The following is a 26,570-nucleotide window of genomic DNA, read 5'->3' on the forward strand; positions in this document are numbered from 1 at the left end:
GAGGGAGAAACATAGAGAAACCATTACAGCTGACATGATGGGGTGAGGGAATAGAGAAATGGGGAACTGAGAATTTCTGCTATGCCTGTTTTTCTCTGTCTGATACATGTATAAAATAATAAATAGATCTCTTGGCAAAAGTAACTGGTGTAGCTTCCGTGATTCAACCATAACGGGGAAAGCATGATTTTCAAATCTACAGGTCATTTATTGTAACTTCTCAGCAGCTGTGCAAAACAGCCTTCAGTTCCACATGAATAGAAGAACATCTGTTTTCAGAAAAACTTATGGAGATAGACCTTTAGAACAACAGAACTGCGTTCTAATCTCTTGACTTCTGATGAGTATGTGTGTGTGTCATTTCCTCTTTGTTTATTCTCCTCTGTAATCACGGTGCTCCATTCAATAAAGACAGACAATAACTCAAACGTTTCAGCGGGTGACAATGTTCTCGCATTCTGGAGAAAATGTCAGATTTGATCACCTGCTCTGCCGTTTCATTAGAGAGTAATTTACTCTGGGCGGTGAGACAGCAGCACTTTTCTCTCCATTCAAACGAGAAATAAGTGGAATATATCAGCAAGTTACATGAAAATGCTGAAACACATTTTCATTAAACATCTCTCTTCATTATGAGCACTTTGACAGCTAGATTTTAATATTGGGTGTTTCTTCAACTTTAGGCAAATTTGTGTCATGGGGGTTGATTTTTAATTAAAACTAACTACTATCTTTTTATCATATGAAAGGCACATTAAAACTCAAATCTCAAAAACTTTTTTTTACCATGCTTAATCACTAATCTTTTCAAAATATCTTAGATGTAAAAATTTGTAATGTCCTAGCTAGTTTCTATCTTAAATTGTGAAAATCCGTTATAAAAAAGGAGCAATTCCAATAGGGTCCTCACACCATCAGTGCTCGGCCCTAAATATGGTACACATTTCTAAATGTTAAAATCTAAACAAAGAGCATAAATAACCCATTTAAATCTTATTTATGGGACAAATGTTTTTTTATCCCCCCAAACAAGCTGTAATTTTGTCAAATGATCCAAAATGTTTGAAAATACTATTTAACTGTATTTATTTAAGGATACATATAATTCTATGAAATCAACCTTAGCAAAACAAAGTTCATTTTCCAGTCATGTTATTGTAAAAAAAAAAAAGTATATATAAGGCAAATTATTTCAAATAAATTAAGACACACATACAGCCCATTATTAAAGAAATACCCTATTTCCAATCCAAAATCATCTGACAAAAACCCACCAGCTGATTGACCATCTAAACCATCTTTGACCAGACTGAAACCATGTAAAACAGTTTATCTCCAGAATCCAGTCTCGATTAATGAGTTTAGTCAATGTGTTTAATCAGACACCAGAAGCCTTAAGCATGACACAAGGTCTTTTACACTGTAGTCTGTGCTTGAGCTCGATCCTATGGTATGGCGTGTTTGGAAACCCTGACCTCTTACCTTCTGCAGAAGGTCAATCTCCTGCTGCTTGGCACTGAGGACGGCCAAGGCTTGTTCATGCTCTAATTCTAGCTGCTGCCTCCTCTCTGCAGCCTCTCGCATATGCTGGGAAAGAGAGAAGAAAGAGCAGGAGGTGAGAGGAAACTCAGCAAAGGATGAACACAGACAGAATGAGAGCAACCATCAATCATCGTTGAAGGGATAGTTCACCCAATAAAGAAAACTCAGTGATCATTTACTCACCCTCAAGTTGACATAATTTATTGAGTGGAGCACAAAAGGAGATATTAAGAAGAATGTCCAAACTGCTTTTTTCCATGCAATCAAATGGGGACCAGGGACAGCCGTGAAATCATTGACTTTTTATTGTAAAACAGCTTGGACATGCCGTTATATAACTACTTCTTGTAATACACGCATTCAGTCAAACAGTATGGATTTGGAACTGCGTTAGATGGATAATACTAAAATCTTCATTTTTGGGTGAAATAATTCCATTAAAAACGTTTTAGGTCACAGAGCTGTTAGCTGCTGTTAACACTCAACAAAGAGTCCCTGCACTGATCTACAGACCCTCTTTTTATCAGTCTCCAGGAGCAGCAAAGACAGAAATCCCTTCTAATCCTGTAGTATCTGAGCTAAACGCTAAGATTTCTGTCTTACTTGAGCACATCAACTCAGAATTAAGGGCCATTCACATTGTTCGAGTTTCTGCATTCCACTGCACAGGTTTTCTACAGTATGTAAACATGCATGTTTGACTGCGCTTGATGATCTCATAAAAATGTGGCACTCACGTTTCAAGAAGTTAACCTTTTCTAAAAAGCGTCTCTAAACGTTGGGTTTTTATTTTATTCCATTGGCCTTGCGTTTGCATTTATAAAGTCACCATTAAATCAAAATGGAAAATTCAAAATTAGTATGGAATATTGCAGTATTTATTGTATTTTGGTAATTCATGTGCCCTCGCAATCTTTAAACTTCCCCTCCCCTCTTGCAGGGACATCTCTTCTCTGATGATGTGTTTAATAGCATGAGGGCGGGACAACCTGTCACTCACATGACATCACATCAATAGAAAACCACAACCATACAATCAATCCAATCCAATCAATTCCCGATGGACAAAATCAAGTCCGGCCCTACGAGAAGGAGTTTCACTCAGATGTATACGTCACAATATAGGGAAGAAAAGACTATCGAAACTTCCGTCCATGCTGACTTTGAATGCAAAAACACATTCTGTGAATGGCCCCTTACTTTGTTAAAACCTTGAGAATATGTACACTTATTTGTTGTCTTCTAAAACCTAAAGAACAGTCAAGGAATGGTACATCCAAAAATAAAGTCATTCTAAAACTATAGGCTGTTTCGAATTATTTTGAGTGAATAGCAACTAAATTTCAGCCTGTTCATCAAGCAAAGGTATCATATGACTGTAGAAAACTCACACAAAAAAAAACAGCATATGGGTTTGAAATGACATGAGGGGGAGTAAATTATGACAGAATCTTCATTTTTGGGCAAACTATCCCTTTAAGCACTGAAAACAAGAGCAAAATGTCATCATCAATCAGGTTTTGTCATTTGCTTCACCCCTTCAGGTAAATCAAAAACAGAAGTGAAGCATCATGTCAATCAGCCAGACAAAGCACAGCCACGGAGCTTTGCATGATCAATAAAGGCTCTTAAGGGTCTGTACATGAAAGGGTGTGTGCAAACAACACAGCATGTTCAATCAGCGCAGATTACTGCCCGACATCATCCCCAGCTCTTCTGACCTGTTAAAAGTACACAGTGACAAAACCTAGCAATCTTCTTTCCATTTGTGACAGGTGAGGTTACAGGGGATAAAGGGTAGAGGAGGAATTTTCCATGCTGCTATTAAAGAGGAGTGCAGGGAAGAGGAAGGTTAGAATAATCTAACCTTCAGAGGATGAATAAACTGTACTGTGTGTGAAATATGTTATGGTTATATGTTAGTAAATATCTCTATGATTATTGCTAATGGGTCAAAGCATCTAATAAAAATCTAAAGCGTCTCATTTGTATGTCTGAAATAGATTATCAAGTACTTTTTACTTATTAAATAGCTTAATCATTTTAACACCTAAATATTTTATTTATTTATTTATTCTCTCACTCTTTCGCTCGCTCGCTCACTAACTCACTCACTCACCCACTCACTCACACACACGCTCACTAATTCACTCACACACACTCGCTCACTCACTCACTCGCTCACACACACACAGGCTCACTTATTCACTTACTCACTCGCTCGTCGCTCGCTCACTCACTCACTCACACACACGCTCACTAACTCACTCACTCACTCACACACAGGCTCACTTATTCACTTACTCACTCGCTCGTCGCTCGCTCACACACTCACTCACTCACACACACACGCTCACACATTCACTCACACACACGCTCACTCATTCACTCACACACACTCGCTCACACACACACAGGCTCACTTATTCACTTACTCACTCGCTCGTCGCTCACACACACACAGGCTCACTTATTCACTTACTCACTCGCTCGTCGCTCGCTCACTCATTCACTCACTCACTCACTCACTCACACACACGCTCACTCATTCACTCACACACACTCGCTCACTCATTCACTCACTCACTCACTCACTCACACACACGCTCACTCATTCACTCACACACACTCGCTCACTCACTCACTCACACACACACGCTCACTCATTCACTCACACACATACACGCTCACTAACTCACTCACTCACCCACACTCGCTCACTCACTCACTCGCTCACTCACAAACACACACAGGCTCACTTATTCACTTACTCGCTCGTCGCTCACTCACTCACTCATTCACTCACACACACACGCTCACTAACTCACTCACTCATCCACTCACTCACACACACGCTCACTCACTCATTCATACACCGACGGCGGTGTCTGCCATGCAAGGCGCCATCCAGCTCGTCGGGAGCAGTTGGGGTTAGGTGTCTTGCTCATGGACACCTCAACACTTGGTCAGGTGGAACCGGGGATCGAACCACCAACCTTTCGGTTTGTAGACAACCTACATGAACCACTGAGCCACTGCCGCCCCACTTACTCACTCGCTCGTCGCTCAAGAGCCACTCAAGAGCCACTGCCACTTACTCACTCGCTCGTCGCTCGCTCACTCACACACACGCTCACTCACTCACTCGCTCACTCACACACACACACACACAGGCTCACTTATTCACTTGTCGCTCGCTCGCTCACTCACTCACTCACTCGCTCCCACACGGTCACTCATTCACTCGCTCACTCACTCATTCACTCACACACACTCACTCACCCACACACAGGCTCACTTATTCACTTACTCACTTGCTTGCTCACTCACTCACTCACACTCGCTCATTCATGTATTATTTGGGGTTTGTGACCATTAATTTATTTATTAAAAATCCCCCCCCCCCCGAGCATAAACTGTTTTTTTATTAAAAAGCTTCAGTATGTTAAAAGTATTTTATGCAAAATGTACAGTTGCTCAGTCATAATTGCAAAATAAACACCTTCAAGATCATTTAATGATTACGCTGTTCCAGCTTATTTTGCTAAAACCTAGACAAATATTACCATAGAATACAAATGATATCTTTTTGGTTTAGACTCAACTAAAGCAATAAAATATTGTGATGCTACTAGATTAGTTGGTTCCTTTTTGCTGTATATCAAGGCTGATGGTTTCAACATATTTCACACTTTGTACATTCAACAAAACTGTCACCTTATAACTGAAATGAAAAAACATAATTATATATATTTTTAAACAATATTAAGTTTGAATGCTCACATTCAAAAGAAAAGCTGGGTTAGTTTGTTTCGTGAGGGGAGGGTGTAATTGTGCATAACTGTCGTGTCATGCACAAATGCATTCCACAGTGCCTTAGCTGGCCGACCATTCAGATCACATACAGCATCCAGATCAGCTGTTAGTATTCAGTCAAAAGGTCAACATTCAGTTAGTGCTGGCTTCTGTAAAGTCTTTAGATATACCTGATGAATGAAAAATATGGAAGTTGGCAGGGACAGGGAAGGGGCAGGAGAGGGTTAGACGTTAGGGGAGGGGGAGGGCGCTCCAGGACTCACAGATCCACACTTTGAGGGTGTACGACAGCTCTAAAAGGTAAAAAAAAAAAATCCTGTGATGCCATAAAAGAGTACAAGGGGAGAAAAAAGGTTTGAAAACATAGATGAAAGTGGAGGTCATGATCTAAATCACCCTTAAACATGGCCAGCTGGGTTTCCTGAAACATGAGCTTGTATACTGACACAATTCACTCTTCATAAAGGACTATAACATTTTCACTTTGCCACCTTTGAGCTTGACGACTCAACATATATGAAGGCTAATCAGGTAACCAGTAAGAAATATATCCACATCATACTTTTTATTTCTTGATCCTAAATTATAACACTTTCATTTTAGGTTGAAATGTCTTAATATGGTGAATCTCACGAAAGGTACAATTTCATCAAAAAATCTAAAGGGAAAAAATTTATAATTGTATTTTTCATAAAGCCTAAAATGAAGACTATTTTAGGGCTATATTTAATATTATTTGTGACATTATTTTTTACGCAAAGACCAAACTCTGGATGGATGGATGGATGGATGGATAGATGGAAAATTACTTGGATAGAGATAGAAAGTTTGATGGATACATAATTTTTACAATGCAAAACTAAAGAACTGACTGTAGTTTTTTTTTTTCAAATGGATGGATGGATAGATAGAAAATTATTTTTTACAATGCAAAACTGAAGAACTGTAGAAAAAAAGTAAAAAAAAAGGCATGAATTTATTTTTCAATAACTTTTTCTTTTGATTATGGGATTTACACGGATGAGTCTGGCTGGTTCTCACCTTCAGCACCTGCTCTAGGTTCTCCAGTTTGCCTTGGAGCTCAGTCCTCTCCAACAGAGCGCAATCTCTCTCCACTGTCACAGTGTACAGAGCCTCCTGCAGCTGTTCATATTCACTTTTCACCTTATGGACAGAGAGAGAGAGAGAGAGAGAGAGAGAGAGAGAGAGAGAGAGAGAGAGAGATATTAATCAAGAGTGTCTTCAGGCTTACACTGTTTCCCCTCTGACCTCAGTTAGAAAGGTGAAAGGTCATTCTATCCTGCAAAAAAAAAAAAAAGATTTGAAAAAAACAACAACCTTGTCTGAGATGCGTGTTTTACACACTATTGCTCATGCAAATGACAGGTCTGAATTAAGTTTGAATCATCTCTAGACCCTGTTCCACCCTTTTATTCCGGCTCTCTCTTTAGGCTATATTTGATAAAAAAAATTGAAGTGTGATTTTACATGGGGAAAACAAAAAAGATGATTTATTTCATACCAACTACTGAAGGGGAGATTTTAAGATAGTAGTCGTGAGCATCAAACTGCAGTGGTTGTCTTTGGATCTGCAGTGGGGTAGAGGAAGATCATGTATGAATAACACCATCTGGACACATGTGGCCACAAGGCTAACAGGTGAAATCGTTCAACAATCTACCAACCTCCAGCATACGATACTCTTATAAACATCAGGGTCTGAGAGGGCAGCTCTAGACGCTCGTATCCTGACCAGCACATCTGCTCCAATGTTTTTATTTTTTTTAAGTTCAAGTATTTAACCACAGTTGCGAAGTACTATTATTTCACAAACAGCCGGATGTAAGATACAATTTAACCAAACAAAATCAAAATAAAATATAACTTTTATTTATTTTTAATATATTTTTTGTAAAAAAAAAAAAAAAAGGTTGAATAAAAACAGTATTAATATTACCAAAAGAACAATTAAACTGCTTCTTGTCATAAATGTGCTAAAAAAAGTGCATATTTTTCCAAAGTAGTTTCTTTCTTTGTGTAAAATGTTTAAAACATTTAAACCTTTAAAATTAAAATTCACACCAATGATGTAAAGTACATCAATAATGACTATTTTAAAATATTATATCACAATAATATAATTCTATAAAAATATAATGCATAATATAATAATAATAACATTACATCTCCACTGTTACATCATATGAAAGGGTTTCTTGAAATAATTAAATTTTGCTATTAAATACTTTGATCCTTTGAAAATGATATTTTCTGTTTGTCTACATTGACTTTTATGCGATAAATGGAGCATGTGTAGTCAGCACTGAGCTCTGGGGTGAGAGTCGTGTATTTAGAGGCCGAGAGCAGAGGGGTTGACGTCCTGTATCGATCGCAGCCTCAGTCATGATAAAAAGCTGAGCTGACAGAGTCAGAGGTAGCAAGTACACATTCCACGCCTGTCCAATCTGACACTCATCTCTTATCTGCAACCTGAACCACACACATATACTGAAACTGCAATTACAGCTGAATTTGCTTGTTCTAGAGGAAATGTGTTTGACCTATTACACTTGTATAGCTGTTTCTTATGACATTCTACCGGCATGTCGTTGGATAGTCATACTGGTGTTGGGCAAAAGACACTCAAGTTAAAAAGAACATGATATCTAAACTGACTTTTTTGTGTCAGATTATGATGGTGTAAAACAATTTTTATATGTTTTTATGTTTCAAGTTTTCATGAAAATGTAATAACTTTGTTCACCTTTGAAACAACTTAATTTTATTCTTGGATAACCAAAGCATCTGAGCAGGTAAAACATTATTAACAGATAATCTCAAAGTGCAACATTTCATGATCCATCTATATATCTGACGAAAGTTCTTCTCTATTATTATTTATTATTATTAATGGGCCGCCGATGTACGAGTTTTATGGGCCGTTAAAAAAAAAAATATATATATATATATATATATATCAGGGTATCTGACCACTTTTTAAAGTCAAATTTAAGGCTTTTTAAGACCTTTTTAAGACCTGAAGAAATCAAAATTAATACCTTACATTAGGGGTGCGCAATATTGACAAAAATATGTCTCAATATTTTCAAAGTTTTCTTGATAATTAGATGATATTTATATTGTGTTTATATACTGGTACCATGGCTGGTTTAGGCCTGTTGTTGACAGCTGACTCATGAAGATACATATATTTTTCATATTCTATGCACTGGTCAGTTCACAGCAGTGAAAGAAATTAACATTTTTTATTAAAGGACAATATTTGCAACCTTAAATTGAGTTCCAGGGGCATTTTCACACATATATGGACTATTTTTTTTACTTAGAGGTATGCATCACCTTTTATGTCAAATTCTAACATTCAAATTAAATTATAGTAGAATAATAACACAATGCCACTGTTACCAGTTAAATTAAATCATTAAATCAAAATCCATCTTTGCAGTGCAGAGAAGACACAGAAGCAGCATCAGAACTGACATTAATATATTTACACTCCATTTACAATTGCATAAATAAAGCTATGAGATATTCAATTCTTTCAATTCTTTATTCAATATTTAAATATTAACTGATTTCTAATTGTAAAATTTTAATTACAGGGTACTTTAAATGTGAAACTAAACCCGCCAGTAGGTGGCGGCAAGTCTCAGGGAGTCATTCATTCAACCGATTTGTTCAGACGGCTGATTCATACAGGAAGTGCAAGTGATTAGGCTTGTTCGACTTGAACCGGCGCTGCACAGACCGATCGGTTGATGACATCAGAGTACCGCGAGAGCGATTAGAGAGCAGACGGCTCCTTATGCTTTTGAATCGCTCTCGCGGTACTTTGATGTCATCAACCGATCGGTCTGTGCAACGCTGGTTCAAGTCGAACAAGCCTATTGTTAATTGAATCGTTAAAATGACTCATTCAAAACGCGGATTTCAGTCAAGAAATCATCGCTGTCTTTTGCATTAAGACTCTGCTACGGTTACATTTTGAAATTCTCGTCAGCGAAATAAAGGGAAAACAAACAATATTGACAATATTGTTTATAAAATGTAAATCACAATGTTAATTTAAGTTAACTGTTATATAAAATAAATATCATATTTGCTATTGTGCACGGGAAAACAGCACTCTTGCTGATGTAATATTGTAATATTGTATGATAACAACATATGCTAAAATACAAAAACTTTATACGTCTATTGGGGAAAATACCTATAACTGCACTGACACATCACGCAGTGAAAGCAAGCATGAGAAACGATGCGATGTCAGCTCGCAGTGCGCCCTCGTACATAGTTAACGTTAAAGTAAAACAATGATTACAATATCATAATAGACAATACACATCGCACACCACTACACACATAAAGAATGAACTTACAATTTAACTGAAATTAACCAGCTTTCTTCTCCTTCTCTCCTGCTGTTTCGCGTGCAGGAGACAGACGTAATGCTGGCGCGAATGTGACGCGAAATGTCACGTGAACAAGCAAATCCACAAAGAACGAATAATAAATAAAAAAGTACGCTAATTAGATAGTTTTAATTTGGAAAACATTTAGATATGTCTAAGTCAAATTGCCATCGAAAATTTAAGACCTTTCATAAGTAAAAATAAGACTTTTTAAGACTTTTTATGGCCTTACAATTTTAAAATCTAATTTAAGACTTTTTAAGGACCCGCGGACACCATGATATATATATATATATATATATATATATATATATATATATATATATATATATATATAGGCTATATATTAAGTATGAGCTGTATCGGCCCAAAAAGCACGTCGGCCCTCCGGGAAAGTTCCCGGTCTCCCCGATGGCCAGTCCACCCCTGACAATAACCCCTGGCCTTAGGAAAGAAAAACATTGGGAAAGAATGTACATAGAGTATATAAGAGTATAAAAACAGCTGCAAAATACTCCTATTTCACTATTTAGTCATAGTAGCAAATGAAATAAATAAAATAAAAATGTAATTTATTTATTTAAATTCATTTATAAAAAAGGCAGTTAAATAAAAACACAATGTAAACTAATGTTACCAAAAGAAAAAAAAATCTGCTAAATGTTTCTTGCCATAAATGTGTACATAAATGTACATAAATAATACAAAGTACATCAATGATAACAATTCTAATAGTCATTATATAATATAATATAATATATAGGTTTATGTTCTGTTTGTTTGTGTTTTAGTTTGGTTTTGTTCTGTTCCTGTTTGCTTGTGTTTATTCGTTTATGTATTGTGTGTTTTGGTTCCTGTGAAGTCTATTAAAGACTTTCATTTATGTCTTTATCATGCACTGCTACCATCACAACACGTGACAATAATATATAGTAATATAATAATAACATATTGCATAATAATACCAAAAAATGCAAAGTTTCAAACATTCTCTAGAATAGTACAATCTAGACCAGGTAGGGTTAAACAATATTGAGAGCACAGAATTTTTTGTTTCTTTTAATAAAAGAGTGAGCAGTATGTAGTTAAGAGTTTTTAACTGTTTCTGTAATATTGTCAGGAGTTTGGCTGTCCGGATAGCTAGTCCACCAGCAGAGAACAGATTATTAATACCTTTGCAGTGTAAGCTTTAGGGGTGGGGGAAAAAAATAAATTCACAAATAAACTGTGATTCTATCTTCTGCCAATTCGCAGCGTTTCACAAATTTAAAAAATCTAAATTCTAAAGTGTAGCACTTCTTTAACTTCGCAATACTACTTACAGTTATTAATCACAATAAACCGCGAAAAAGGACTCAATGTGGTGCTCTCGCTGACGGACACACAGCCGAAGTGCGACCACAGTTCTCTTTCACATCTTATTGTGCTTGAATGGTCAAATACACACACAAAATTATTTCAAAATGCACATCGTGTGGAGTATTTACATAAACACAGTCTGAATATGTCCTATGTGAACGTAAATAGTTGGAAGCTAACTGAATGTGCCACAGTATATCAGATCAGTGCATTGTTCTTAATGGGACAGCCGCCAAATAAACTGACACCATCCGTTTCATTAACATTTATAAAAATAAAAATAAAACAGAAAATCACTCACTGCTTTTGACTGAATCGCTTTTGTATCTTTATTATTTATATTTAATTCATACAGTGAAGAATATACTGTGTTGTATTCTTACATTTGATTATTCAGTTTCTGTATTATTTCTTAAGACATGTTAATGAAACTGTACCTGAAAAACTTATTTTGTTTAATATGAATATTTTTCTATTGTATTTTTCCTATTGTTTATTTATTTTCATTTAATTTAAGTTCAAATGATACGATTTATTTTTGCATCAAGGAATTTTAATTATTAGTTTTTCCTAGTATAGTATATAGTGGTTTTTCTATTTGTCTCAGGACTGCCTTGCTTTATTACAGAAGACAGAAAGTCGTGTGTGTAATGATTGCAGTCAGCTTGAATGGCATTTGTTTTATAATATTAGGTTGACTAAAATAGGAAAATCACATTACTTCAGTGATATTTTTCCTTCTAGACCTAATAAACTGTCTACTGTAGTCAAATAAGAAATGTAGCACAAAACAGTAAACTACAATCAAATCTATGCATATATCAAATCGAAATTTGAAAAATCAAGAATCGCTTTTTTTAATCGAACTGTGACCTCAAGAATCGATTTGAATCGAATCGTGAGGTACCAAAAGAAGTTTAATTTCAAAATGTTAAAGCTACAATATGTAAGAATTTGGCATTACAATATCCCATCAAGGCCAGTGTTATATATTTTGTTAAGTTGATTACTTACAATATCCCAAATGTTTCCAACTATTTTTAAATCATGAGAATATTGTGATTTTAACCAAGGAAACGGGGCGTTACAGCAGGGGGGAGCTGGGAGTCGCCAGTCAATTGCGTCATATCCGAGTTACCCTCGGTTTCCGCTCGTATACTGCGTGGAGTCCTTGACAAATGCAGAAGTTGTAGTTGTAGCGTCTATCAAGCTACAAACGTTAGCTTGTTTCGTACAGTCGTTACGGAACAGTTATTCTTTACCGATTGCAGCTGGTTCTGTCGAAAAGCATGCTTAATTTTATATTTTCCAAATGTAGCATTCGTTAATAGTTATGTTTATGTAAGGTAAGTATTATTGCTTTAGATCTGTGTTTAGTTTATTGACATTGTTTATCACGTCTGATGTTTATGGCCATGTAAATAAATATAGCATGTGTTATAAATAAAGATTAATCAGTATTTTGGCAAATTATGTGGGTATGTTCGAATGTACTTTTACAACAATTGTTTAGAACACGTAAAACTGCACAGCATCACAATAATGAATTCGACATACTGTAACATCTATGATAACCAATTTGGTATTAAACCTTACATTTCTTGCGGTTAATTCATTTTAATGAAATAAAAGTGTGATGAGGTTCAAGAGTCATGAAGGAAGAAGACAGGGGTCTGCGTGACTGGGATTCGTACTTTATTAAAATAAAACAAAACAAACAAAAGTCGCACACAACGCGCGTTCACCGCGGCAACCGCGACGACACAAAACAGTTCAAAAATGAGAGCTCTGATCCACCGGTTCTCTGCCAAGTTCATAGCATCTGTCTCGAGTTATACAGAGTTAAATGCTAGCTACCAGCCAATCAGAAATTAGAATTAGTTGTTTCCGGGTAAATTATGTGTTCCCGCTGCAAGCACGTTCGTTACTAGACAACACGCGCACACACGGAGTGGAAGTTGAAAGAACACGATCTGATGAATGCGGTTTGCGGACATCTTCATTTTTTTTTTTTTTTAGCATTTTGATTTTACGATTCCTGGACGATATATCTTGCCTGTGATCAAAGACAGTGAGAGCTGATGTTGAGGAGTATAGCCAAATTCGTGCTAAATTATTTTTGATGCATTCAAAAACTCTCCAACTGCTTTTAAAGGGGTCATCGGATGCAAAATACACTTCTATATGGTATTTGCAAATAAATGTGTCTTTGCAGTGTGTGGACACAATCACCATGCAATGAAAAAAATCCATTCACTTTTTTTTAATCCTCAAAAAGCCAAAAAGGTGTTGCTCATTATCATTTAAAGATACATGCACCAAAACGGGTCACTGTGAACAGAGCTGTTTTTGAAGAGGTAAAAAGGGTGTTGTTTTACACAACCATTGAGAAATTTTAACCAACGTATGTTACAAACTTTACATGAAGACCCAAAAGAATCATACCAACTTGTGGAAAATGGGCATCCGATGACCCATGTAAAGGTGACCGGTTTGGGTCTTGACATACATGCTCAGGGCAAGTTGTTATGACACAATGTTATGTACATTGAGCACTGATGTTCAGTTGGCTTGTTTAGGGTCAAATATATTTTTATTTTTCAATAAATTTTTATTTTTTAAATATAACTATTTATTTTATTTGGATGAATTTGTCTTTTTATCAGATTTAACAATTATTATAATTTCCATTTGTGCTGGTCAATTATGAACAATAGGCAAAATTGAACTGCTAGCAAAAATTGAAGCGAATTTGGTTGGGTCGAGGGACCGCTGCTGCAAATATTTGGGTGGCTCCTCCCCTAAATCTCACTCTAAACTTTTGATAAAACTTGAGAGCCCTGAGACACAGGTGTTCGTCATTTGCACTTGACCTACTTCCCGCTCGTCTCTTCTCTCTCCCATTACAGGCCACGCTGAACCACGCCACCCTCGCCACAAAAAGCATTTCATTATAAAAAAAATAACCTCATCCATGAATATGATTTTCCGATTCCCGTCTGACTGATTTACATCCACGACGGAGTTTAAAACGACAGTTCCCATCATTCCACGCTCCTTCACATCGTCATCAAGCTACGCCGTTGTTGTTGTTTGGAATGTAGCGCCCTCTAGCGGCAAACAACTCTTGCATATTGTACCTTTAATATAAGTACAGTATGTGTGTATTTCCAACAACCTCTCTGTCCCCCAAAGTGTCTCCAAAAAAGGTTGAAGACCCTACAGTAATGCTGAGCCAGTAACGGACTGTAATAAACAGGCTGTGTAGATGGAGCAGCTGCAATCTTGATGACTTCCATTCGAGAGCTGGGAAAGAGCTGTAGATTCAAGGATGTCTCTCTCTGAAACAGCCATTTGAGATGGGGGGGGGGGGGGGGGGGCTCAAAAAATAAGTGATGCATGAAGGACCATTCTTTTCAAGCAAGAGCAGGCTCACATGACTCACACGTCACACCATTACTGCTCTCAGTTTACCATTGTAACATAAGGAGCTGTTTTGTGCTATAGCCTGCAATGTAGGCAAATATCTCCACCTTATTTTTCAGGAAAGAGCAGGCGCAGCCATAACTTGAATGCGTCTGGTTTCCAGTGTCATTCACTTCCGGTTATTTTACCTGTACAAAAACAGTCCGTTATGCTGCTTTATATCACAAACTTTTAATTGTTGTTATATTATTTTATATTAATAATTTCCTATAGCGGCTAATGAATCGGAAGTCTCACACATTAAAAAAAAAAGATCTTAATTCCACGTTTCAAAATGAGGTGGTAAAAGTCTTAGTGAAACTCTGCACGCTGTACATCCACTACACTAAACAGAAACATATTTTAAAATCTCCTTTAAAACAAGTTCTTACAATAATTGTAATCCTAATTTTTTTTTTCCTGGTTCCATTTGATTTTGAAAAAAAGTTTTGTTTTTTCGGCTAAATGAAACGTCATGTCAATGACCCAAAAACCATTAGAATTAATAAGAAGTTTCACTTCTCTAACAGCTTCAACACCTCTGAGAAGGTTTTCTGCTACAGTAGATGTTGGATCATGGCTGTGAGGATTTACTCTCATTTGCTCCCAAGCTCGCCTATAAGCATTTGAGCTTTGGACAAGATAAATGCATAGAGTGTACTGCTAGAACTCACAAATCATAAGTTGTGGAAAGTGTTATACTGTAATTCTTAATAAATATCACACACTCACAGTACAAAGACTTTCTGATGACTTTACATTACTGAGGTTCTGAGGATGTTTTTTTCTTTCTCCTTTACCTTCCTCCGTATTTCTATCGGCCTCATAGGATCTGCATTCATAAATGTCTAATGAGGGAGCGGGGATCCTGTTTTGCAACAGCGTTTGACAACACATCTACTCGGACGTATCGGACTAGGCCAACCTTCGAACAGCTCGGCAGGAGGACACTGCTCTGCCAGGATTGGGTGCCAAGATGTGTCTCCAACTAAACACTGACACAGACATGACTAAAAGATTAACTATAAGCAGGCTACAGGGATGCTGATGCTAGCAGGCATAAATCAGAGATAACAGATCACACATGCGGGTGTGAGACAGAACTAGGGGAGACCAGAAAAGTGCACATCAAAAGAAGACCAAAGTAGACGATTATAGTTCAAAGGTGCTGCACCAGGAGACATAACCAATGGAGCCCAGCAAGGCAGCATTTATTTGATCAAAAATACAGTAAAATATTTTTAAACATTATAACAATTCAAAATAACTGCTTTCCATTTGAAAATATAATTAGTTTTTTATTACATATTTATTTTAAATATAATTATTAAAATGTTATTTATTCCTGTGACGCAAAGCGGAATTTTCAGCACCATTACTCCAGTCTTCAGTGTCACATATTCTTCAGAAATCATTCTAATATGCTGATTTGTTGCTCAAGAAACATTTCTTATTATTATCGATGTTGAAAACAGATTTTGATGATTAATATTTTTTTTGTGGAAACTGTGATACACTACAATTCATGTTACAAAAGATTTCTATTTTAAATTCTATTTCAAAAGCTGTTCTGATGAATCTATTCGTCAACGAATCCTGAAAATATGTATCATGATTTCCACAAAAATATCCATATTTTCTATATAAAAGTGTTTTTTTAACAATCATAATAATAATCATAATAATAATAATAGCCATTATTACTAATCGAGTAAAATTCTGTTTAGCACCCCAAAAATTTGAGCAAAACATTTTATATTTATAGATCAGCTGTTAATCGAGTATTGTGAGTGTGTGATATATACTAACAAAACATTTAAATGACACTGGTATTCAGCTTCTTCTTTTTTGTTGTTGTACCTGAGTGGTTTCGGAAGAGTTCAGAAACTGCAGTGTTTGGTAACAAGAACTTAAGTGATATGTAGTGCTGTGTATATTGGTAATATAAGTCTGTGTGATGGCAGTTATGGTCCATCAATGCTGTGACAAACTAGCACTTGTAAACATGCTGCTGCTCAAGAATGTACTATCTTCCAGTTCCAGAGAGCAGTACTTCTTCACATCCACTATTCAGACCCTTGAAGAAAAGTCTCCAATTGTTGGTTATTACCAACTAACTCCAACTAAGTTATGCACAAACATGCACGCCAAAAACTGACTCGAAATGTCTTGTTCAACAATGTGTCTTGACTCTTGACACTGTAATATAACGGGCCTTCAGGAAATTGCTTTTCCATGACAACATGCACAAACTCATACTTCAAGACCATCATCGCAAGATCAACATCACAAGGGACATCAACTTCACTATCCAGGAAATTACATTTTTACCCCTTAAGGACCAAGACACAGACACAAGCTCTATACAGTAGACACATACAACTGATAGATTAGAAAATACCCAAAAATACATTGACAGCAAGAAGAAATGTGCGCTTTGACTCAGAAAAGCTCCATTGGGGGACCGCTGTTCTTAATTGGACTGAAGGTCTTGGAACGGGCTTATTGTCATTTACTAACAACATTTTCATCACTCGAAATTACAGTGGCGCATTGCTACCACATACATTATTTTTTCCACTCAATGATGACGTAATAACGAGATGTTATGTCATTTAAACTAAATATTTTCTCATAATAATGATATGCAATGTGATTTGGATTAGACCACTCAATTACGATTATTACGATGCCATTTTTTTGATATTGTAAGTTTTAGAGGAATGGACTTGGGGGGACGGAAATGGAGGAACAGAAATCTCTCAGGTTTCATAAAAAATATCTTATAGGTTTGAAACGACATTATGACAAAATTGACATTTTTGAGTGAATTATACCATATAAATACAGTACTAAATTCAAATAAATTCAAAACTCAGTCTTGAATAAAACTAACTCTATATATTGCGAATCATATCGTTTACATCACCGATACATATCGTTGCATTTCTTTATAACAATATCTTGAAATAACAATGTCTCGTTACACCACTAGATGTTATGTTGAGATGTTATGATGATGATATATTTTCTCGTAATAATGACAAAAAATACCTTCTGCTGAAGTCTTTATCAATGGCAGAAACCATAGCACGGGATTGTTGTGATTTATTTGATTTGCAGTTCATCACAGACTTCATTTAAACCAGGGGTTCTCAAACTTTTTGGTGCCATGGACCCCTTATAAGGTAGACAATCTTCCAAGGAACCCTCATAATTAACCTATAATTGTATGGCTATAATTTGGCTAAAGTTAATGTGGGTGGGAGTAATGGATTTTCGTAAATGGTATCCCCATTTGTAAATATGCACTTTTTAATAATAAAACAGTTTTATGCTATTTCCCCTCACTCCACTGCAATTCTTTTAAATTTAATGGTTAAACGAGAAAATATATTTTTTAAACGCCATAACATCTCGTTATTATGAAACAATTGAGTGGTAAAAAATAATATGTATGTGGCAACAATGCGCCACAGTACAAAAAGTAAATAATATCTGAAATAAAATGTAAAAAATATTTTATTTCAGCTAGATGCTAAGGCAACATTTCTCATATTTGTAAGGTACTAAAGTACTAAAATAACTTTACTAAAAGTTAAATAAATAAACTAAAACTAATGAATAAATAATTAAAAATAAGACATGGATAAAAAGAAAACTAATAAAAATGACAAAAACACAACAAAATAAAAGTAAAAAAATAGAATATAAATATAAAATCTAATTAAAAATATTAACAAAACACAATAACACTATATCAATGACACTGAATTAACACTGACTTGGAAATCTAAACCTCATGTTATTTAATAAAATGCAGAGGAATTATCTGTCATGGTACAGTATAACTCCCCATGCCACTACAGATCTATTTTTAACACTTGGAAAGAGACATTTATCAAATGATTAACTTGATTCATGAAGGAGCAGTTCTCATCTCAGTCAGTCTAAAGTATTAATGGAATTTTCGGTCATTATTTTAGATGTTAAATGTATATAAGTTTTGCGTTGTTTTATAGAAAAGTATATTTACAGCCCTGTTAAAAAGTCTGTGAAAGAACTCTCTTATGCTCACCAAGGCTGCATTTATTTGACCAAAAATACAGTAAAAACAAAAATAAAATATTGTAAAATATTATTAGAATTATTTAGCATCTGAAATATTAATATCTGTTTTCTATTTAAAAAAATAAATAAAATGTAATTTGTTACTATGATAGCAAAGCTCAATTTTGAGCATCATTACACAAGTCTTCAGTGTTAATGTTCTTCAGAAATCATTCTTATATGCGTATTTGAAGCTCAAAAAACATTTCTTATTATTTTCAATGATTAACTGTAACCTTTCAACATATTTTTTTTAATCGTAATTAGCACTGATAGGGGGCGGCACTCGTGGACCTTTCCCGATCCCATCCCCCTCTCCCACTTCGCTTCCTGTCTGCATACTGATCTTACTGACCCTAAACCTTTGAATGGTAGTGTACAAATACTTGTCCTTATGACAAAAATTCCACACTTTTTCCTTGTGAGTCAAGTATTTGTAACAGTGATTTCTTTCCATTAAAGTCAAACCTTATTCTTACAGTGTTTCTCCTTCAGCATAAACCAAACTCTGCATGACATTTATGTCTACACATAAATCTTCCAAACTCAAACACTGTACATTGATACACCCGTTCAGAGATGAACTCATCAATCTCATGAGTGAGTGGGTGGTCACTGCTATGCTCCTGAGGGGCAGGGGGACTAGCCGGATTGAGTTAGAGGATGCTGAAATGCATGCCGGGCAGCCCAAGGCCTCCAGCTTTATGAGGAACAATCCTCCACTTCCACTCAAGTGGCAAAAACACCATTACTGCTCTCCACCAGGGAACAAATGATGGCGCGAATGGATTACAATGCCATTGTGTGTGTGAGCAAGTAGACGGCGAGGGTTTGTCATGCAGCCGTCAGCTACAATGAGAGCGACTGCTTACCTGCTCATACTTTGTTGCCTTCTGGGTATCGTTGAACAACCGGAGATTCAGACGTGCTTTCTCCTGCAGAACATGCTGAAGCTCACTCTCCTGTCAACACACAAAAAGAAAGGTTAGACTCTTAAGTTTTGTGGTACAAATGTTCAAGTGTGATTGTGTCTAGCAGAAATATTCACAGGCACACACTGATAAACACACGTTTAGACGGCAGGGTGTATTCCTGGTAAGAACAGAGTGTTTCCAACACAGCTGGTGTCGGTCAATGCATTATTCATCTTGAGGAGAGCAAGACAGGGAGAGAGTGAGAGAAGACCATAAGAGAGAGAGAGACGCTGCGGCCCATCTGTCTTAGAAAGACTGACACTGAGGGTTTGGACTAAAGAGATCAGTAGTCAACAGAAATCATGCTGTCTCCACACAACACACCTACAATAGAGAGTCCATCACTAAACATGCATGGCCTAAGGGACATCAGAAAAAAGAGAAAAGTTGTTTCAGAGGAAGAGAATATTATTACATTTTGATGCAATATTATCACGATTCTGTGGAATTACAAGAACCTATAAACTGTTCATGGAGTTTAATCTAATTTTCTTTTTTTTAATCTAATTATTTCTTTTTTATTAATGTGCTGTTTCTTTTATAAATTTTACTGCACTTTTTTTGTAAATGAAACGATATTATTAACCGTCAAAAGTCAGTAATTTGTTTAAAAGAAATTAATATTTTTATTCAGCAAGGATTTATTAAACTGATCAAAAGTGAAAGTTAATACTTTTATATTGTTACAAAAATTATATTTCAAATAAATGCTATTTTAAACTGTATTCGTCAAAGGATCCTGAAAGAAATGTAGAACTGTTTTGATATCAAATTTGCATATTAGAATAATTTCCAAAGGATCATGTGAAACTGACGAATAGAGTAATGAAAATTCTGCTTTGACCACTACAGAAATAATTTAAATTTTAAAATATGTTGAAATAGAAAACAGTTATTTTAAATTACAATACTACTACTACTACTTGTATAACTGTATTTTTTAATCAAAGAAATCCAGTCTTGGTGAGCATAAGAGACATTAAAACATTAAAATAATTCTTACTGACCCAAAAGTTTTGAACAGTAATTCAATTTTGATTTGTTTTATTTGTTACACTACCATTATTTTACTATATTTCACACATTTTTCACAGTGCACATACAATACAAATGTACTGTTCTTGTCGTACCAACAAAGCATACTAAACTGAAATTAAAATATAATTGAGAGAGACAGACAGAGAGAGAAAGTGAGAAGTACAATTAAGTAATGTTGATGAGGCATTACTCAGGGAAAAGACAAGAGAGGAGAAAAGCACTCAGCACAGTAGACAGCATGCTGGTTTTATGACTGAATCATCTGTAAACCTTTAAATAGCTCTATGTAATTAGGTTAACTTCTAAAATCATTGGTTAATCTTGAATGCTGCAGAAAATTTGCATACGCCCCCTTAACCAAACCCTCATCCCACACAGTTTCAGATTCTCCCCTCACTGCAAGAGGAAAACTTAATTACACTCCAACAACATCTAGGTGGTGAGACGCTAGTGTCGGCTATCTTCAAGAATGAGTATTCACATTCACGACTCCGTGTGTGTGTGGCGTCTGATATGCTGGGGCATTTAAGGAGCGTGAAAATATTGTCTTCCTGTTTTCAATCTACAGAAGAAAAATGTATTGCTCAGAGCGGTGATCCCCAAGCACATATTCCCAGGAGAAAAATATTTGATTTTTTTGTTGTTGTTGTAAGTCTACAGAAAGAAAGAAAAATACAGAAAAAAAAAGAAAATCAATAACACTTAAGTTTTAATTTGTTAACATAAGTTAACTACATTAGTTAACATAAACTAACAAAGAAAAATACTTCTAAAGCATTTATTTAGTTAAAGTTAATGTAATAAATAAAGTTGTGTTTGTTAATGCACTGTGAACTGACATGAACATTTTATTTACTAACATTATCAAAGGTTAATAAATGCTGCAAAACTATATTGAGTTTGTATGGTTTATTAGTAACAAGGTTTAATTTGTTAACATTAGTTAATGCATTAAATAAACTAACAACGAGAAAATATATTTTTACATCTTTTTGTAGCGACTGGACCGATCAGACAAACAATTAATTGTTATATTTAACAAATCATCCACTTGGGAGTCGCAAGACTCCCCCTCAAGACAAGCAAAGGTCCAAGCAAGCTCCGAGACATCTGGCCTCAATAGCTGTTTTTTACTGTCGGGCCAGTGCAAGCTAGGGCTAACAACGTGCCGGGCGGGGACAATAGCCTCGGACCTCAAGCACTGAGCCCAAAATCAAGTTGCGTTTCCACTGTCGGGCCAGTGGCCGAGCAGCGCTACCGTAAAAACCGCCCTTAACACACCACCATAAAACGAGGTCACACAACCTCACCATTTCGCCAGTTTACTGAGCTGGATCGCAAAATGACTGGCATGACAGAAGTTAACGTTTCGTCTTTAAAAGCCTTAAGATTCAAGCATCGATATTTGACCAATGTTTTACAATATATATTACTTTGTGTCATGAGTGCACACCGATCATGCTGAATCAAACTGTTGTTTTTTATTTCACATAAAAAGAGAAAACATACCTATTCAGCTGCACCTGCTTCCATTTATTCACTTTCACAGGAATGCACAAATCAACTCTATTAAGGCTTTTAAGTCCAAAGGCTTACACATTTAGAAAAATATTGATAAAATATCATATGTTAACATCACATTTTTGAGCATTTCTATTGATTGTGATCTGAGGAGGTTTGAGCAATCTCTCCCATCTCAATCTATGGTCTCACTATAGAGGCTTTCGCACCAGAGGAACCTTTTTCGTAGTTCCTAGAACTATTGCCGGAAGATCTCGGTTTTTGGCGTGTTTGCACCGCAGGAACTAGGAATGATTTAAGTTCTAGGAACTTCTTTTGGAGGAACTAATTTAGCTCCTACTTCAGAGTAGGGTCTAACCCAGCGCAATAGGAACTATCCGTGACGTTAGTGTGCGCCGATTGACCAAACGCACGTGAAACACCAGCACCCGCCATTTTTAAAAGAAGTTGTGTAAACACACAGGTTATAGCCTATATATTTACTCCACAAACTAATTATACGAACACGGAAAACAGTGATAGATGGGCCTCTTAACCTTTTGCGGTAAGGAGAAAATCCAACGCAACTTTGAAGGGACCAAGCCAAACATGATTATGTATTTCTGCTCAGCTAGCAATCAACCACGCGGCATTCGCTTATAACTTTTCATTACTTTCTATGTATAACAGTTCTATCTAATAACATATAAGACAGGACAGTTAGAATGAACACGGAGAATGCGAGCACTGTGTGCTCAGGCTCTGGCATTCTCAGTGCCGTCAAAATAAAAGTCACAACAACAAGTGTGGCTTATGTCACTTCAGAGTCCCTACTGGTGGTGCGAATGGAACCAGGAAAACTTTCCTATGGGAACAATTAGTTCTCGGGGAACCATCGTTGTGGCTAGTTCCTAGAATAAGTTCCTAGAACTATCCGGAGTGAAAGCCCCTCATACTGTTATCCTTTCAGCCAGAGTAACAGAGGGAGCTCAGGAGAAGAAAACAGGAGTTATCAGTTATACGAGTTAACCGAAGTGTGTGACAAATGTCCGAAAACAAGAAAGGCACCGGAAGGGAAGAGACAGATAAAACATAAAATAATGATTATTATCATAAATGATTTGTCTTCTTCAAGCAGTCTCTGGTATTTTCCATAAACATATGTGTATTTATTATCGCAATGATTAGCGTAAGTAGCCTTTAAAATTGCATACTGTATAAATATATTTTTTGCATAATACGGTGACCAGAATCCCCAGCGGATCGCACTGAAGTTATTTCAAACATTTATTTGAGCTGAAGATTGTTTAAAATGACTTCAATGTTGAAATTAGCTGTTAGCCTGATATGATAACGTGGGAAATGAGCAGCGGTGTTGACCGTCTCCTGACTCAGGTAAATTCTGCTTTTGTTCATGAACACTCCTCAAACCCCAGTTGGCCCGCTTTGGACCAAGGTATTGGGCAGGGCCAAAAAACCCTGGCCGTTGGCCCAGAGGAACCCCTGATGAGGCCCGAATCAAGCCCCTGAAGTGACAGTGGAAACGCGACTGGTCCTGGCACGCACTTGCACACTCACTTTTAGCCCGGTAACATGGCTAATATCACCTTTTATTCCCCCTGCTGACACTAGCTGGGTAACTAGTGAACCTCAGAGACATTCCAGTTGGGGGATTGTGGCTACATGCAACAGCACAGGCCATAGGAAAGACAGACACAGGCCCATTAAATAGACTTCTCTCCATTAATTCATAGAGATACCTTTCTATAAATGAACATGCATATTCCCAGGACATTGCGTGTATTATTATTGTTTTGTATATATTGTCTTTTTGTATTGTATACTCTTTTTTGAATGCCTTATAATAAAACTATTATATAATGTAACCTAATTGGTATCATGGTTCATATCAAAGTAATCCTCATTTAACTCTTCAACCATTGGTGTATATCACCTTCTTATAACGTGCGTTGTATGCTTGTTATATTAATCAGAGTATAAAAGGACACAAAACTACTAGGTCACTCTGAACATGCAAATGAGCATGAAAGGAACTTCTCCTGCTCGAAATTACATCTTTTTCAATGGTAAAACTAAACTCAAGAGGTGAGACCTCTGCAGAAATTAACCCTCCTGGGGTTGGCGGTTGCGCCAGCGCGATCACCTCACTTTTTTGTTATCAGTAGGGGTGGGGGAAAAAAACGATTCTTAGATGCATCGCGATGCATTGCACGATTGATTCACAAATGTCAAAAATAGATTTTCTAAAAAAAACATTTTCTAATGGACACTCTGTGGCGTGCACATAACAGAGACGCATGATGGCTGAGTGCGAAATCCGGACGGGACCCTCTTCGTTAAAAGCTAACGTATGGAAAATGGCCAATTTCATTGTGACCTGTTTTGTATTTTTTGTATGAGAGCTGCTTTCTGTATTGTTTAGTTTTCACATCAATATGCTGTAAACCGATCGGTTATACGGACGTTATACATAGGTTTACTGTACTGCCCTCCAAAGTCACAGTGTACATCAGATTTTGACTGTCCTCTCTGTAGATGTTCATTTACTTTTTTTTTGTATAAGCTGTTTTTGATTGTGGTATACATCAAAAATGTCAAGTCATAACTCTTTATTATTTAGTTGTGTATAAGAGCAGCTTTTTATGTTAAAACTAATTATTCTGAATATGAGCAAGTCCACAAGCATTATTTTTGTATAAGAGCTGCTGGTACATAATTCTATATTTTTGAATCAAAGCTGTTTGTGATTTTGCTACAGCAAAATGTTTATTTGTTTTTTGTCTGAAGGATTATATTGCTCATTGCACATAACAGGAGGATTTTGGCTAGAAGTCTATTATTAAATGTTAGAGATTCAGAATATTCTGAAGTTTGTATTCATGTACTACAAGTATGCTGCTAGTAAAGGCACACATTCTTTTCCTGTTGGTTCTTTGCAATGTTGGGACATATGCTGGCAAATGTAACCTAACAGTTGACTTGCCAAATCACTTCCATTTGTTTTATTAATAAAATATATTGGAAGTCAATTCTTTATGGGTCATTTTAAATACATTGCTTTAAAAGTACCAAGTAGTCACAAAAAAAAAAGATGCATCAATAATCGTTTTAGCATCACAGCCCTCTGAATTGTAATCGAATCGTGAGGTGCCTAGAGATTCCCACCCCTACTTATCAGTGCAAACGGCACTCAAATAACTCTATTTTTGTCATACAGGCAAGTTTTATACATCATTCAAAAATGTTAAATGTCTACATTTATTTGTTTGCACTAGTAATAAAAACAAAATATTCTGCTTTTCGTAAAATAAAGAAAATAAACATGATGTGCGTTCTGCCGTCTCTCTCAGTGTGAAGTTCTTTCTAAAATGCGACAGAAAATAAACAGTAACTCAGCTAATACTTGCCACCCATACGTGAGAGATGTGTTTTTAGAAAGCTTGAAGTGTCCATTTTTAAATTATGTAATTCATATCAAAAACAAATATTCTATGTTTAAATAATCCGTATGAAAGCAACGAGATGTACAGTTTCTCAAGCTTGTCCTTATTATGACCACACTCACGCTAAATGCTAAATAAATATACTTGTAGGCAGTGGTTAAATTGGGCCGGGGCTCTCCGGGGCTCAGCCCCGGCACATAAGCCTGCTCGTTTGCAGTCAGTTGCCTACTGGAAATTATGTCACATACAATTTGATGAAAGTGATGCTTTTGAAAACATATTTCTGACAATAAATGAAAGATTTTTTAAATGGCATGTCTATTTTGTCTCGGCGGAGCTGAGATGAGAAAAATCGGAACACGGCCGTATTTTTGTTCAGCTGCTTAATCTCGTTGTCAGTCGACCATGATCGCGCACCGCTCGCGCATGCGCATCTGACACGGATAAATGTACGCAGCAATAATGAATGTTCCTGGGAGATCGTGGTTGCGCGGGATGTGGATGTTCCAGAAATGTCAAAAAAGTGCCCTGGCCTTGAATGACAAGGTAAGAAAAATAAGACTAAATCAAAATTAAATAACCAGGACTAGGTTGACCATGTGATTTTTCTCAGGAGATGTTTTGAGCATTTTACTTCAGATACCGGATTATCAGGAAACTGCCAAGAGAATTGCTAATTTAACGTTAGCTGGCTACTTAAAATAAACTAGCAATCTATTCAGTCAGCATATTTGTATTTGATCTGTGTGAATTACAGAAATGTAAGACTTGCTAGACCTAAGTTACTTTTAGCTACCAAGCTCTGTGGTTAATGAAAATTAAATCAAGCATTTATTCTCCAACTTTCAGAGATAAATTGAAATGAGTGG

The 26,570-nt window shown here is 36.3% G+C and overlaps 1 protein-coding gene across 1 annotated transcript in view; it reads right to left on the reverse strand.

Moving 5' to 3' along the window:
- Positions 1-26,570, reverse strand: part of rimbp2b (RIMS binding protein 2b) — a 175,290-nt gene that overhangs the window by 58,000 nt on the left and 90,720 nt on the right. Inside the window, exons 6-9 of the mRNA XM_077224507.1 lie at positions 19,598-19,687; positions 6,400-6,522; positions 5,622-5,651; positions 1,483-1,587 (exon numbers count right to left, since the gene is read on the reverse strand). Of these exons, the coding sequence (XP_077080622.1) occupies positions 1,483-1,587; positions 5,622-5,651; positions 6,400-6,522; positions 19,598-19,687 (348 nt within the window). The remainder of the gene's footprint in view (positions 1-1,482; positions 1,588-5,621; positions 5,652-6,399; positions 6,523-19,597; positions 19,688-26,570) is intronic.

This window comes from Siphateles boraxobius, unplaced genomic scaffold (assembly GCF_051911475.1).
Source record: "Siphateles boraxobius isolate OS27281-9 unplaced genomic scaffold, OSU_SipBor_1 9, whole genome shotgun sequence".
Classification (NCBI taxonomy): domain Eukaryota; kingdom Metazoa; phylum Chordata; class Actinopteri; order Cypriniformes; family Leuciscidae; genus Siphateles; species Siphateles boraxobius.